Raw genomic sequence first — 16680 nt, 5'->3', positions numbered from 1 at the left:
CGAGGGTGGGCTTTTTCCCCCACCACTGTGTCTCAGCACCTAAAGCAGTGCTTCACGTACAGGTGTTCAATAAATACTTCTTAAGTGAATTGTTACTTATTTATTTCAAGACATGGTCTCACTCTGTCTCCCAGACTGGAGTGCAGTGGCGCAATCTCAGCTCACTGCATCCTCTGCCTCCCAGACTCAAGCAGTTCTCCTGCCTCAGTCTCCTGAGTAGGTGGGATTACAGGCATATGCCACCACACCTGGCTAATTTCTGTATTTTTAGTAGTGAGGGGTTTCACCATGTTGGCCAGGCTGGTCTCAAAACTCCTGACCTCAAGTGATCCGCCTGCCTTGACCTCCCAAAGTGCTGGGATTACAGGTGTGAGCCACCACGCCCGGCCATGAATTGTTAGTTTAAAAAAATGTGTATTGGCCGGGCACAGTGGCTCACGCCTGTATTCCCAGCACTTTGGGAGGCCGAGGCGGGTGAATCACGAGGTCAGGAGTTCAAGAGCATCCTGCCCAACACGGTGAAACCCCGTCTCTACTAAAAATACAAAAACTTAGCTGGGCATAATGGCAGGCGCCTGTAATCCCAGCTACTCGGGAGGCTGAGGCAGGAGAATTGCTTGAACCCAGGAGGCGGAGGTTGCAATGAGCCGAGATAATGCCACTGCACTCGAGCCCAGGCGGCAGAGTGAGACTCTGTCTATAAAAAAAGAAAAAGTGTATTGGGGTTCTGATTTGACTGCTCAATGTTAAGCTAAACTAGAGAATAAAGAATGCGCGCGGCGGCTCACGCCTGTAATCCCAGCACTTTGGGAGGCTGAGGTGGGTGGATCACGAGGTCAGGAGATCGAGACCATCCTTGCTAACACGGTGAAACCTTGTCTCTACTAAACATACAAAAAACTTAGCCGGGTGTAGTGGCAGGTGCCTGTAGTCCCGGCTACTGCAGAGGCTGAGGCAGGAGAATGGCGTGAACCCAGGAGGCGGAGCTTGCAGTGATCGTGCCACTGTACTCCAGCCTGGACAACAGAGCAAGATTCCGTCTCAAAAAAAAAAAAAGAATGTGCAGGAAATGACTAAAGTATGAATGGGAATAAAAAGAAAGCACAATCTCTAGAAGGAATAATTAGGATATAATCAGGATAAGATAAGGGATAAATAGGCCAAGTGCAATGGCTCATGTCTATAATCCCAGCACTTTGGGAGGCCAAGAGGGCGGATCACCTAAGGTCAGGAGTTCGAGACCAGCCTGGCCAACATGGCGAAACCCCATCTCTACAGAAATACACAAATTAGCCAGGTGTGTGGTGTGTGCCTGAAATCCCAGCTACTTGGGAGGCAGGAGAATCACTTCGGCCTGGGTGGTGGAGGTCGCAGTGAGCAGAGATCGTTTCACTGCACTCCAGCCTGGGCAACAGAGCGAGACTCTGCCTCAAAATAAATAAGTAAATAATAAATAAATATAATGGGTAAATAAAGGAGAACAAGGGCATTGACAGTTGAAGAATGACACTCCAGATCAGAACTAAGATTGTCAGCCAGATAATTTTGTGAGAGAACAAAGCTAAACCAAATCACATCTGAATTTATAAATTCCAGTTCTAAATCTAGGCACAATTTTTTGTGTTTTCCATTCAGTACCTTCCAAGTAACTAATTCCTATTGAAACCAGTATCAAAAGTAAGTGTCATCTTTCAATGCAGCGGAAATATTTCTAAAATAATATAATAGCTGAATGTACACTTATCATGCAGCTGTTCCTCTGATATCAGCAGCAACTTGTGAAAAATCAGTGGTCTCAGATCAACAGGTTTTTGATACTGAATGGTACAGTGGAAACTATGAGTTTTGGAGCAAGGTCAGTCTGGGATGAAATTGTGACTCTGTCACATATTGGCCAAGTGACCTTGGGTAGGTAAGTCACATCTCTGTTTCCCCATCTGTATTATGGGGAATAGTTTTACATGCCTCACTGGGCTATAGTGAGGATTACATGAGATAATGCAGTTTATGGAAAGTGCAAACAGTGCTGGGTGTAAAGTAGGCGCTTTGATAAGTAGATCCCTCCTTAGAAATGGGATCTTGGGACGGGCGCAGTGGCTCACGCCTATAATCCCACCACTTTGAGAGGCCGAGGCGGGTGGATTGCTTGAGGTCAGGAGCTCGAGACCAGCCTGGACAACATGGGAAAACCCCGTCTCTACTAAAAATACAAAAATTAGGCACGTGTGATGGTGCGTGCCTGTAATCCCATCTACTTGGGAGGCTGAGGCAGGATAATCGCTTGAACCCGGGAGGTGAAAGTTGCAGTGAGCTGAAATCCTGCTACTGCACCCCAGCCTGGGTGACAAGAGCAAAACTCCATCTGAAAAAAAAAAAAAAAAAAAAAAAAGAAAGAAATGGGATTCCTGTCAGATGCATCCCTCTGGGGAGACATGGAGAGCCAATAGGAACCAAGGTGCTTTTTAGTCGCAGAACATGGATTCTATCAGGTGTGGGTTTGGCACATCTAGGTCATTGGTTCTGTAGACTTGCTAAACCCAACCATCTGGGCATTTTCTCAGCTAATATAGAGGATGTTTTCATGTGAATACGTGTTCACCTGTGAAATGTTTATAGTCTTAAAGATTCGTTCCAGGGCAAACATCTGATAGCGCCTGGCAAACCCAACAAATGGCTTTTCTGTAATGAGTAAGCCTCCTAATGCCCAAATAAATAGTTGAATTCGTTAGCAACATGTCGGATGTTTTCCCTATTTCTGTATGTTTCTTCGCTAGTTGTTTTTTTTTGTTGTTGTTGTTGTTGTTTTTTGAGACGGAGTTTTGCTCTTGTTGCCCAGGCTAGAGTGCAATGGTGTGATCTCAGCTCACCGCAACCTCTGCCTCCTGGGTTCAAGCGATTCTCCTGCCTCAACGTCCTGAGGCTGGTATTACAGGCATGCACCACCACGCCCGGCTCATTTTGTATTTTCAGTAGAGAAGGGGTTTCTCCATGTTGGTCAGGCTGGTCTCGAACTCCCGACCTCAGGTGATCCGCTCGCCTCGACCTCCCAAAGTGCTGGGATTACAGGCGTGGGCCACCGCGCCCCGTCCGCTAGTTCTAATATTTATGCTTTTTGGAGGGTGAAGGGGTTGAGAGGCACCAAAAACCTTGGCTTCTAGGAGCAAGCCACATTTTCTCCCTTAGAGACTGAAGGAAATCATCCGATTCCGGTTCCAGGAAAATCCAATCCGCAGTTTTTCCCTCGCTTTGTCCCGGTCTTACTACTCGCGCCGGGGAGACGCGGTCCAGCCGACGCTCGGCCGGCGAGAGTCCACCAGGTCCCAGGAGGGCGGGGCGAGGCCCAGCGGTCGGGGTCCGGGCCAGGAGTCTCGGTGCGGGAGGACTCGCGCGGGTGCCGTGGGACCACAACTCCCGGGACGCACCGCGTACTGCGCCGAACACGGTTGGCTGGGAGATCCAGCCCTACTGCCCCCATTGGCCAATGGGACGGGGGAAAGAGGCCCGACCCGGATTCTCGGAGGCCAATGACAATACAGAGGAGGCGGGTGCTTCCTTATCACTCACCTTGCGCTCAAAGAAGCCACATTTAAAAGGTCGTGCCGGGCCCGGCTTTCGCAGGCAGTGGGACCAGAGCCGGGACGCGCGGCGGTGTCCCGGGAAAGCGGCCCTGAGGGCATCCGGGTCCCCTTGAGGCGGGCTCCGGACGTCGTCGTGGGCGGGGCGGAAGGCGGGGCCTGGCCTCGTTGTGGAGCGGCTCGTAATCCATCATGGCGGCCGCGGGGGTCGGTGTCTGTGCCTGAGCAGCGCTGGAGCCGGAGCCGGTTCCCGGGTGCTGCGACTGAGGAGCCCTTCCGCTGTCCACGGCCCCTACCGGCGGGGGGCGGCTGGGTTCCTCGGCGGAGCTCTGGGGATGTGATTGCCTGAGGGCGGTGGTGGTGTCAGCGTCCGGGGCCGGGGGAGAGGGTGTCTCAGGCAGAGACCCCCGGGCTTGGGGCAGCTGAGGCGGCCGGGCCTCCTCTACACGGCGTCCGCCTTTCGCTGTCTGGGCCGCGAGAGTCCTTCGTCCCTTACAGCTCCACCCCGGCTTTGGGACACTGGGGGTCTGTTACCCTCAGCTTGGGACACCCCGTTTTCCGAGGCGTGGAAGAGCGTCGCCCTGGAGTAAGCCGCCCGTGCCGCGCCCCGGCAGCCTCCCTCAGCCCCGAGCCGCCCCTTGTTCCGGATCCCGGCCCCAACTTTGGCCACAGAGCCTCTCATTCAAATCCCTCCCTGCTGTCAAGGGGTCTCCCCTTCCCCAAGGTGGCTCCCGCGAGCCTCTAATGCCCTGACTTCTTCCAATGTCACCTACGGCCCCCTTAGTCTCAGGTCAGCCAAAAACTTTAATGCAAAGGAAAAGTCTGGATTGGTTCCACAGGCCTTTTAAAAAGCGGACTTAAAAGTTGCTGGCAATGCATTCCTTTTCGTCAGAGTCGAGGGCAAACTCGCTGAAATCTGGGTGACCCGTGTCCTTTTCCGGAGAGCAGAGCAGAGAAGCGAGAGCGGCCACTAGTTCGGCAGGAAATTTGTTGGAAGATGAAGAAGCTAAGATAGGAGGTTGGTGACTTCCACAGGAAAAGTTCTGGAGGAGTAGCCAAAGACGATCAGCGTTTCCTTTATATGTGGGAATTGAAATGACTAGCATTATTGACCCTTTTCAGCATCCCCTGTGAATATTTCTGCTTAGGTTTTTCTTTTTGAAAAGAAATTGTTATTCAGCCCGTTAAAAAAAAAAAAAAGTCAAGAAACTTTTGGGTAACACTGCAATTACATTACTTAAAATTGATAAACTGCGAAAATAATTGGAACTCCTGCTTGCAAGTGTCAACCTAAAAAAAGTGCTTCCTTTTGTTATGGAAGAGGTCTTTCTCTGATTGACTTCAATTGCTGACTTGTGGAGATGCAGCGAATGTGAAATCCTGCGTATATGCCATTTGCCTCTACGCTCTCTGACCGTTCTGGAAGATCGTGAACCCTCTTCTGGAAAGGGGTACCCATTATTACTTTATGGGGCAGCAGCCTGGAAAAGTTCTTGGGGACCAAAGAAGGCCAAGCTTGCCTGCCCTGCATTTTATCAAAGGAGCAGGGAAGAAGGAATCATCGAGGCATGGGGGTCCACACTGCAATGTTTTTGTGGAACATGGTGAGTGCTTTTAAAATTTCTGCTCATTATTTTCCTCATGCGTTCATCTTAGGCCTTCAAGGAACTTTGAATAATAGTACTTGCGACAGTTCCTTCCAATTCCACTTAATACATTTGTTACTTTAGTTATCTCTCAAGTTTCTGGTGAAACTTACTTTGTATAAGAAAAAGTTACTTCGTGAGTTCGGCTTTATTCAGAATCTATTTGAGTTGCTTATTTCTTGCCTGCTTCCTCTGCGAATTCACTGTTGACCTTGGACAAGCCATTTTACTGTTCCAGGGCTTCAGTTTCCTGAGGGGCTGGACTTCAGTTGTTTCTTAGGATGCATGGTTCTATGATTCTGCTCTCACCGAAGTCAAGGGCTCTTCTGACATGCATGGATTCTTTACTGCTTTGTCTACAGAGAGCTTTTATCATATTCTCAAAGTGGTTTGTTTTTCTGGTAAAGTTAAGAATCATAGATACTGGTTGATGCTAATATCCTTGACCTTTTCCATCATAAGTGGGACTTGAAAATACTCACTTTGGAGCCATGTGGGAAAAATCAAGTGGGGAGGCAGCATTCCTTATTAATTTTAGATACACAGCTTCTGTCTTACCTTCCATAGGAGTAATAATCCCTTCCTCGTTGATGAAGCTTTCATCCTCTCTTCTCCCTGTTTAGAGTGACATTTGGGCCAATAAAAGTTGTCTTTGACATTTTTATGAACATATTTGGCATTTGAGTGCTGACAGCACATTTTATGTTGTTCATGTCCAGTAATTCTGTGTGAAGTTAAAGCTAAGGGTCGGCTTACACTAATGTCTATAACCAATTAATTAGGGTTACTGTTTGTACTGTTGCAGCCTGCCATTTTTCAGATTGTGTCCTTTATATTAAAAAATCAATTGAGCCCACCTATCCTATAAGCAAACGTATCAAGTGTGCCAGTGGCTTATAGTTTGAAATTCATTCAGAAATACTTCTTAACATTGGGTGACTGCAATCAACAAAGGCTTCTGTTGGATGAACTTGCATTTGACGGTTGAAGTTTTACTTTCTTACAAGAAAATACTCACTTCATCTAAATAAATCTGGGTGCTTGGATTTTACTTTGCCTTGAAACATTAATTCTATTTTAGCTTTGTTTTTAGGCAAGCCAATATGGTCATGTGTTATGATGGCTCCCAAATTTAGGATTTAAAAAGTGAATTATTTACATTTTGACTTGTGATGATCATGCACCTTACATAGTGAAAATTGGTACAGACTTTTTGGAGAGCTTTGGCGGAACTTATCAGAATTTGAAATGTATGTGCCAGTGACCCAGTAATCTCATTCCGGGAAGCTGGTATAGAAAGCAGTGTAGTTCCCTACGTGTCCCTGATATCCCTTCAGGGGTTGAGAGGCTGAAACTGTTTTCATGTTAATAGAGCACCAAGATCTTGTCTCTTTTGCTGTGTTGACGTTTGCACTAATGGTACCAAAGTAAAGCAGGTGTCTTAGCATGAATCAGGGTTGTGGCACCTAACTGTACTTGCAGTCATTGCATTCTTCATGACATGCACTCACACTTAAAAAAATACACACACACACACACACACACACACACACACACACACATCCACTTTTCACTGAAAAATATCTTTTTTTTTTTTTGAGTCAGAGTCGCTCTGTGTCACCCAGGCTGGAGTGCAGTATTGCGATCTCGGCTCACTGTAACCTCTGCCTCCCGGGTTCAAGCGATTCTCCTGCTTCAGCCTCCCAAGTAACTGGGACTACAGGCACGTGCCACTGACGCCTGGCTAATTTTTGTTTTTATTAGAGACGGGGTTTCGCCATGTTGGCCAGGCTGGTCCTGAACTCCTGACCTCAGGTGATTCACCTGCCTCAGCCTCCCGAAGTGCTGGGATTACAGGCATAAGCCACTGCGCCTGACCAGTTTTCACTGGAAAATACCTTGATGAAGCAGCAAAAATTATTAATTTTATTAAATTTTGACCCTTGTGTATGTCTTCTTAATATTCTGTGGATTAAAAAGGGAGGTATGCATCAAGCACTTATACTGTGTAGTAAAGTGTAATGGTTATCTCCAGGAAAAGCACTTCGGTGATTGGGTTGCAAACTGAACTAGCCACTTTTGTCATGGACTACCATGTTTACTTGAAACTATGACAGTCTATGGTTATTCAAACTAAAAAGTGTATGAAGGAATCTTTCGAAGAAAACACCAGGTAGTATTTGTTGCCGATGATGAAATTTTAGCTTTCCAGTGAAAATTAGGATTTTAGAGAATTTTTGTCTTTTTTCCTTTTCGAGATAGAGTTTCGCTCTTGTCACCCAGGCTGGAGTGCAATGGTGCAATCTCGGCTCACTGCAACCTCTGCCTCTCAGGTTCAAGCGATTCTCCTGTCTCAGCCTCCCAAGTAGCTGGGATTATAGGTGTGCACCACCACGCCCAGCTAATGGAGAATTTTTATCTGCCACTGTGATATAGAGATTGGTGGTAATATTTACAGATGCCATATTTTAATATAATGAAATGTATTATTTGGAAGATCTACATAAATCAGTAAATCAATATTTTCTTTTTTGTTTGTTTTTGAGATAGAGTCTTGCTATGTTATCTAGGCTGGAGTATAGCGGCGTGATCTTGGCTCACTGCAACCTCCGCCTCCCAGGTTTAAGCAATTCTAGTGCCTCAGCCTCCCGAGTATCTGGGATTACAGGCACGCACCACCACAAGTGAATACTTTTTTGTATTTTTAGTAGAGATGGAGTTTCACCATGTTAGCCAGGCTGGTCTTGAACTCTTGACTTCAAATGATCTGGCCACCTCAGCCTCCCAAAATGCTGGGATTACAGGTGTGAGCCACCATGCCCAGCCAAACCAGTATTTTCTAAATGATCAGTGCATGATATAAAATCATGCACAGGTTAAAGATCCATTCAAAGTGCAAAATGGAGGCCAGGTGCAGTGGCTTACGCCTGTAATCCCAGCACTTTGGTAGGCTGAGGTGGGTGGATCACCTGAGGTCAGGAGTTCGAAACCAGCCATGAAATCTAGTGAGATTTTTCCTCTACAAAAATTTAAAAAATTAGCCAGGCTCCCACTGGAGCCAGAGAGTTGAGGCTGCAGTGAGCCGTGAACACACCAGTGCATTCCAATTTGGGCAATAGAGGGAGACCATGTCTCTGGAGGAAAAAAAAAAAGAATGCAGTTCATTGGTAGGGTTTCAGATTCTGCATGGCACCCAGCCTTTAAGAAATTCCTGGCTAGACCAGGCGCAGTGGCTCACGCCTGTAATCGCAGCACTTTGGGAGGCCAAAGTGGGCAGATCACCTCAGGTATAGAATTCAAGACCAGCCTGACTAACATCGAGAAACCCAGTCTCTACTAAAAATACAAAATTAGCTGGGCGTGGTGGCACATGCTGTATGTAATCCCAGCTACTTGGGAGGCTGAGGCAGGAGAATTGCTTGAACCCGGGAGGTAGAGGTTGCAGTGAGCCGAGATCGTGCATTGCACTCCAGCCTGGGCAACAAGAGCAAACCTCTGTCTCAAAAAAAAAAAAAAAAAAAAAGAAATTCCTGGCTGGGCGCGGTGGCGCACACCTGTAATCCCAGCACTTTGGGAGGATGAGGCAGGCGCGGATCACTTGAGGTCAGTAGTTTGAAACTGGCCTGGCCAACGTGGTGAAACCCCATCTCTACTAAAAATGCAAAAATTAGATGGGCGTGGTGGCGTGCACCTGTAATCTCAGCTACTTGGGAGGCTGAGGCAGGAGAATATCTTGAGCCTGGGGGGCAGAGGTTGCAGTGACCTGAGAAAGCGCCACTGCACTTCATCCTGGGTGACAGAGCGAGACTCCGTCTCAAAAAAAAAAAAAAAAAAAAAAAGAAACTACTATTTACCATGTTTTGACGTAGCATCAAAGAACAATATCTGTGGTTATCTAGAAAGTCTGTTTTTGGGGGAGAAAACAGTTATTTTCCAGTAATAAAAATATTTGTTTTTAAATGAATAATTTTTTTTTCAATTTCAGTATTCATTTCTAATATGGTAACTATTGATGAGATAACCTACACAAACTAAGGCTCTTTGGGGCCTTCAGTGATTTTTCAAGAGTGTGACAAGGGCCTGAGATTAAAAAGTTTGAGGCCAGGCACTGTGACTCATGCCTGTAATTTCACACTCTGGGAGGCCAAAGGCAGGTGGATCGCTTGAGTCCAGGAGTTCAGGATCAGCCTGGACAACATAAGACCCTGTCTCTACAACAAGAACAAAAAAAATTAGCCAGGCGTGGTGTCACACCTGTGTTCCCAGCTACTTGAGTGGCTGAGGTGGGAGGGTCACTTGAGCTCGGGAGGCCAATGCTGCAGTGAGCCATGATCATGCCACTGCACTCCAGCCTGGGTGACAGAGCAAGACCCCATCTCAAAAAAAGTTTGAGAACCATTGCTGTAGAAAGTCTATCAAGAAGGCACATAGGGATGTTTGTTGCTAAAGTACTAACACTGAATGATGTCTGTGTTGTGGTGAGTAGAAAAAAAGCAATTTGAAAATCATTCTTTATGGTATGGCCCCATTTTTGTAAAACAAAAATAACTGTTGATGTATGTCCAGGAAAAAAAGGTATGGAAGGATTTTAGACCAAAATTTTTATCTCTAGGGACTTGAGCTTTAGGTGGAATAGGAGAAAACTTTCTCTTTTTGGTTTGTGTGATGTTCCAAGTGTCTTCTAACAACAAACTTGGGTTATCTTGTAATACAAAAAATACGAAGATTTAAAAACTGAAGCCAGGCACGGTGGCTCATACCTGTAATCCCAGCACTTTGGGAGGCTGCCGCGTGTGAATCACCTGAGGTCAGGAGTTTGAGACCAGCTTGACCAACAAGGTAAAACCCCATCTCTACTGAAAATACAAAAAATTAGCTGGGCATGGTGGCAGGTGCCTGTAGTTCCAGCTACTCGGGAAGTTGAGACAGGAGAATTGCTTAAACCCGGGCGGTGGAGGTTGCAATGACCTGAGATTGTGCCACTGCACTCCCAGCCTGGGTGACGGAGTGAGACTCCATCTCAAAATAAATAAGTAAAAATAAAAACTGAATTGATGGCAGTCTAACCTGTCACTTTTTTCAGATCCCTTTTTATGAAAGAATTTGCTTAAGTTGTGTCAAACCAATTTCTTTGGACCCTGGGTATTCTTTTTCTAAGGGAATACCATGTTATTTTGTGTTATTCAGAAATATACAGTGTTGGATTAGACATGGATCTGGAAGCCAAGAATAGCATTGGTGGTTGTTGTTGATGATGAATCTGAAAGAGTGGGCAGATGGCAACTTTTTGCCAGAATCATTCAGGGTCAAAGGGCTAGTCATATCTACAAGGGAAAAAAGGAAACCGTGTTATTAAATATTTCATGCACCATATGTTCCTTTCAAATTTCAGTGGCTTGACTAAGAAACTTCACTTTTGGGAGAGTTGGTAAAACAATTGAAAGCATTTAGTAGTCAACTTTTTCCTTAGTGTTTCCTTGTTTCTTCAACACACATTTATTGAGCACAGACTATGACAGGTAGTGTTCTAGTCACTGATGATATATATATTTGTAAACGAAACAATCCCTGCCCTCCTAGGACTTACATTCTAGTGGGAGGAGACACATCATAAATAAGTTAAGTAAATAAAATACAGATTTGTTACTGATATGTGCGGAGGAGAAGAATAACATAGAGAAGGGGACAGGGAATGGGGTAGGAGGTGTAATTTTAGTTAGGGTGGCTAGAGAGGCCTGAGAGGGTGGCATTTGATTAAAGACCCGAAGGAGGAAGGTGAGCGGCAAGCCCTGTTGAAATATGTGAAAGCATTTCAGGCCCGAGGGAACCAGGATGCAGAGACCTGAGGCAGAGCTTGCTAGTTTCAAGGAGCAGCCTAGAGGCCACTGCAGTGGAGCAGAGAGCAAAAGGAGAGATGCAGGAGGTAAAATGGAGGGTGGGAAGAGAATGGCTGAAGGAGAGGGTGGCCTCATTGGCCATTTCAAGGATTTTGACTTTGATTCATGTGATGTGGGAAGGCCTTGGAGAATTTTCCAAGGGAGCTATACTATCTGATGTATGTTTTAATATTACATAGAATCTCTCTGGCTGCTATGATCTGAAGGAGAACAAGGGAGCAGGGATTCCACGGGGGCGTTGATTGCACGGAGCCAGATAAGGGTGATGATGCTTGGACCAAAGTGGTGGCACTGGATGGAGGGTCAGAACTGAGAAAATTTGCTCTCGGATTAGATGTGGGATATGGGGGTGTGAGAGGGGCCAAGTGTGACTCTCAGGTTTTTGAAGCGAATAACTGGGAGAATAGAGTTGCCTTTTATTAAAATGGAGGTCGAGGCTGCAGTAGTAAGCTGTGATTGCACCACTGCACTCCAGCCTGGGCAACAGAGCAAGACCCTGTCTAAAAAAATGTATATGTATTTACTATCAGTTAAAACTACTTTATGGTTCTCAAAACTTTATTTAAAATAATAGAAACTTGATAAATCAACACTGTAGGCTGGGCGCTGTGGCTCATGCCTGTAATTCCAGCACTTTAGGAGGCCAGAGTGGGCGGATCACTTGAGGTCAGGAGTTCAAGACCACCCTGGCCAACATGGTGAAACCTCGTCTCTACTAAAAATACAAAAATAAGTCGGCATGGTGGCGCACACCTATAGTCCCACCTACATGGGAGGCTGAGGCAGGGGGATCACTTGAACCTGGGAAGCAGAGGTTGCAGTGAGCCAAGATCATGCCACCGCACTCCAGTCTGGGCGACAGAGCAAGACTCTGTCTTAAAAAAACAAAACCAACACTGTAATTCTCATTACTCTTAAAATTATACTGAGGCCAAGTGTGGTGGCTCATGCCTGTAATCCCAGCACCTTGGGAGGCCGAGGCAGATGGATCACTTGAGCCCAGGAATTCAAGACCAACCTGGGCAACATGGCGAAACCCCATCTCTACTAACAGTACAAAAAATTAACTGGGCGTGGTGGTACGCACCTGTAATCCCAGCTACTCAAGTGGCTGAAGTGGGAGAATCACCTGAGCCTGGGAAGCCAAGGCTGCAGTGAGTCGTAATGGTGCCATCGCACTCCAGTCTGGGTGACAGAGTGAGACCCTGTCTCAAAAAAAAAAAAAAAAGGAAAAATTATACTAAGTATCTGTATACATTAGAAGGTGGGAGGAAGTGCAATTATTGGATCCTATAGGCATTAAAGTTAAATTTGTCAGATTCTTTTTTTTTTTTTTTTTTTTTTTTGAGACAGAGTCTTGCTCTGTTGCCCAGAGTGGAATGCAGTGGCATGATCTCAGCTCACTGCAACCTCTACCTCCCGGGTTCAAGCAATTCTTCTTCCTACCTCAGCCTAATTTTTTGTGTTTTTAGTAGAGACGGAGTTTCACCCTATTAGCCAGGATGGTTTTAGTCTCGTGACCTCGTGATCCGCCTGGCTCGACCTCCCAGAGTGCTGGGATTTCAAGCGTGAGCCATGGCGCCTGGCCATCAGATTCTCAAAGAGGTTATTTGAACAGGCCGGGCGCAGTGGCTAACGCCTGTAATCCCAGCACTTTGGGAGTCCGAAGTGGGCAGATCACCTGAGGTCAGGAGTTCAAGACCAGCCTGACCAACATGGTGAAACCCCATCTCTACTAAAAATACAAAAATTAGCAGAGCTTGGTGGTTTGTGTCTGTAATCCCAGCTACCCAGGAGACCGAGGCAGGAGAATGGCTTGAACCTGGGAGGCGGAAATTGCAGTGAGCCAAGATCACACCACTGCACTCCAGCCTGAGCAATAGAGCGAGACTCCATCTCAAAAAAAAAAAAAAGTTATTTGGAAAGATTATATCCATCTACTTAATGCTAGGGATTGGACTGTGGTACATAGGCTGTGAAAATGCAAAATTGGAGGTATGTACTTTGTTTTATTTTAGAGACGGGGTCTTACTTTGTCACCCAGACTGGAGTGTAGTGGCACAATTATAGCTCACTGCAGCCTTGAACTCCTGGGTTCCAGTGATCCTCCTGCGTTGGCCTCCCAAAGCAATGGGATCACGCATGTGAGCCACTGCACCTGGCCGTGTATGCACATTTTTTTATAGGCACACAATTGTTTCCAATAGTCTAATACATTTTGTATGGCCTTCTTATTTTTCATGAAACCTTACTGCCCATTTTAAGAAATTTGTAATGTAGAAGAAAACAGAAGTTTCCATTGTGGGGTAAGTAAAGAAAGATGATCAAAGATGATTTGACCAAAAGAGCTTTACTTCATTTAAATGAAGCATGTTGTCAAAAAAAATAGAAGTGGGAGAAAATGTGAAATCATTTGTGTCAGTTAAGGACATAACCGTGCTTGTGCTTCAGATCTCCAAGTGTGAACACACTGATGTGTTGTGAAGTGTGTTGCAAATAGATGCATTTTTTGAGTGAGAGGGAGAGGGATGTATTAACATGATTTAGCTGGGAATTAAACCCATAGGAATGTGTCAGGCATATTTTCTGACTGGGGGTAAAAAGATTAAAATGGTACTTATGATGGGCTTCAGCAAGAGGTGGTCTTCCGAAAGCCTTCTCTGCCCTGTGCCTCTGCGGTTCCCTGACTCCTTGCTGTGTTCATCCCTGCCTTTTTGGTGGTTGTGCCTCTGATGTCACTCCCCTGTGTTCAGATCCTACCTGCTGGCCAGGTACAGTGGCTCACACTTACAATCTCAGCACTTTGGGAACCGAAGGTGGGACGATCCTCTGAGACCAGGAGTTGCAGAGAGCAGCCTGGGCAACATAGCAACACCCTATTACTACTAAAAATAAAAAAGTTAGCTAGGCATAATAGTGTCATGTGCTTGTCTAGCTACTTGGGAGGCTGAGGCAGAAGGATCACTTGAGTCCAGGAGTTCAAGGCTGCAGTGAACTGTGATCATATCATTGTATTCCAGCCTGTGTGATAAAGCAAGACCCTATCCCTTAAAAGTAAAAAACAAACAAACAAAAAAACCCCTATTTAACCTTTCAACACTCTCTTCCAGTCCCACCTCCCTTCTGAAACCATATTTTACATCTCTGGTCTTCATTAATTTTCTGTAACTTCTGCCCTTGTAACTCTTCTGCAACACAAATGAATGCGTAATCATATACTGCCCAGTAGTATTTCCTTAGTTTTATGTGAGTTTCATGGAAGAGAGTGTTGAAACGTAGGTAGGTTTGTTTTTTATTTTGTAACTTATTTTTAACTTTTTTTTTTTTTTTTTTTTTTTTGAGATGGAGTCTCGCTCTGTCACCCAGGCTGGAGTGCAGTGGCGCGATCTCGGCTCACGGGAAGCTCCACCTCCCGGCTTCATGCCATCTCCTGCCTCAGCCTCTGGAGTAGCTGGGACTATAGGTGCCTGCCACCATGCCCAGCTAATTTTTTTTTTTTTTTTTTTTTTTGAGACGGAGTCTGGCTCTGTCGCCCGGGCTGGAGTGCAGTGGCCGGATCTCAGCTCACTGCAAGCTCCGCCCCCCGGGTTTACGCCATTCTCCTGCCTCAGCCTCCCGAGTAGCTGGGACTACAGGCGCCCGCCGCCTCGCCCGGCTAGTTTTTTTGTATTTTTTTAGTAGAGATGGAGTTTCACCGTGTTCGCCAGGATGGTCTCGATCTCCTGACCTCGTGATCCGCCCGTCTCGGCCTCCCAATTTTTTTTTTTTTTTTTTTTTCCTGAGACGGAGTCTTGCTCTGTCACCCAGGCTGGAGTGCAGTGGCGCGATCTCAGTTTACTGCAAGCTCCGCCTCCCAGGTTCATGCCATTCTCCTGCCTTAGCCTCCCGAGTAGCTGGGACTACAGGAGCCCACCACCTTGCCCGGCTAATTTTTTGTATTTTTAGTAGAGACGGGGTTTCACCATGGTCTCGATCTCCTGACCTCGTGATCCGCCCGCCTGGGCCTCCCAAAGTGCTGGAATTACAGGCGTGAGCCACCGCGCCTGGCTAATTTTTGTATTTTTAGTAGAAACAGGGTTTCACTGTGTTAGCCGGGATGGTCTCGATCTCCTGACCTCGTGATCCGCCTGTCTCGGCTTCCCAAAGTGCTGGGATTACAGGCGTGAGCCACCGCGCCCAATCTTTTAAAAAAATTTTTAAGAGATAAGGTCTTGCTTTGTGGCCCAGGCTCGAGTACAATGATGTGATCACTGTTCACTGCATCCTCGAACTCCTCAAGTAAACTGCAAGCTTGTGAATGCAGGTTTCATCTCATTTTCTATTTCCCCAGCATAATGCCGAATACATGGGCTCTCCATAAAAAAAAAATTCTTGATAAGAATTATATTAAATGGACTAAATGAGAAATTAAACTTTTTATTCACTTAAAAGGAATGAAAGTTCTCAAATAGTTAACTTATTTTCTTATGTATCTGAGGACTTTTTATCTAGTTCTGGGGTTTCTTTGCCAGTGAATAAACTTATATATGTTTATTTTATTTATTTATTTTTGTACTTTTAAAAACCAGAACATTAATTGTGAGGCTACATTTATTGAAATTCTTGGCTGGGCTCGGTGGCTCATGCCTGTAATCCCAGCACTTTAGGAGGCCAAGCTGGGCGGATCACTTGAGCTGAGGAGTTTGAAACCAGCCTGGCCAACATGGTGAAAACCCATCTCTAAAAAATTAGCCAGGCATGATGACACACACCTGTGATCCCAACGACCTGGGATTGTGCCACTGCACTCCAGCCTGGGCGACAGAGCGAAACCCTGTCTTTAAAAAAAAATGGCAATTCTTGAGATGAACTGGCTGCTGCAGCAGCTGCCCTCTTGGGTTTAGGTGTTAATCCTTTATGGAAATCCATGCCTGAATCTGTGGTGTACATTTTTTAGGTGCCTCGTTCGGCCAGTCCCAGTGGCCTTTAGTCTTTTAGCCTTGGCACTCCAGTCATACTTCCTCTTGTACTTGTTTGGGTAGCCACATTTGCCGCAGGTAGACTTTGGAAGGTGATAGGCCCTAGAGCCATAGTGGCAGCACCACGTGTACGTCGTATTGCAACGCTTTTTAGATGATAAGGTTCCCTTTGTCATCTCCCCTCTGTGTTTATTTTTTTATTGTGGTAAAATATACACAAAAATTACCATTTTAACGTGTTTAGGTGTGTAATTCAGTGGCATTAAGTATATTCACAGGGACACAATCATCATCACTGTCCATTTTCAGAATTTTTTCATCATCCTAAGTAGAAACTCTATAACCATTAAAAAATAATATCCCATTTCCCTCTTTCCCCACCTCTTGGTAACCACTTTTATGCTTTTTCTCTCTATGAATTTGCTCATTCTAGGACTTCATATAGCTATAATAATACAATATTTGCCCTTTTGTGTCTGGCTTCTTTCACTTAGCATTTTTTTTTTTTTTTGAGACGGAATTTCACTCTTATTGCCCAGGCTGGAGTGCAATGGTGCCATCTTGGCTCACTGCCACCTCCGCCTCCCAGGGTTCAAGCAGTTCT

General features: G+C 45.8%; 2 protein-coding genes and 1 pseudogene across 2 annotated transcripts in view; 2 read left to right on the top strand and 1 right to left on the bottom strand.

The window, feature by feature from the left end:
* Positions 1–3555: 3555 nt before the first annotated feature.
* The window catches only part of ABL1 (ABL proto-oncogene 1, non-receptor tyrosine kinase), a 185216-nt gene continuing 172091 nt past the window's right edge, over positions 3556–16680 (top strand). Inside the window, exon 1 of the mRNA XM_015116551.3 lies at positions 3556–5179. Within this exon, the coding sequence (XP_014972037.3) occupies positions 5044–5179 (136 nt within the window). The 5' untranslated portion in view covers positions 3556–5043. The remainder of the gene's footprint in view (positions 5180–16680) is intronic.
* LOC144335005 (uncharacterized) lies at positions 4338–6802 on the top strand. Its single transcript, XM_077967515.1, has one exon. The coding sequence runs from the start codon at positions 4338–4340 to the stop codon at positions 4434–4436; it is 99 nt and encodes a 32-aa protein (XP_077823641.1). The 3' UTR covers positions 4437–6802.
* On the bottom strand, positions 11290–16387 carry LOC114672870 (large ribosomal subunit protein eL37-like; annotated as a pseudogene).

Source organism: Macaca mulatta, chromosome 15 (assembly GCF_049350105.2).
Source record: "Macaca mulatta isolate MMU2019108-1 chromosome 15, T2T-MMU8v2.0, whole genome shotgun sequence".
Lineage (NCBI taxonomy): Eukaryota > Metazoa > Chordata > Mammalia > Primates > Cercopithecidae > Macaca > Macaca mulatta.
Note: the sequence above shows the minus strand (reverse complement) of the source record. Positions and strands in the feature narration are given on the sequence as shown.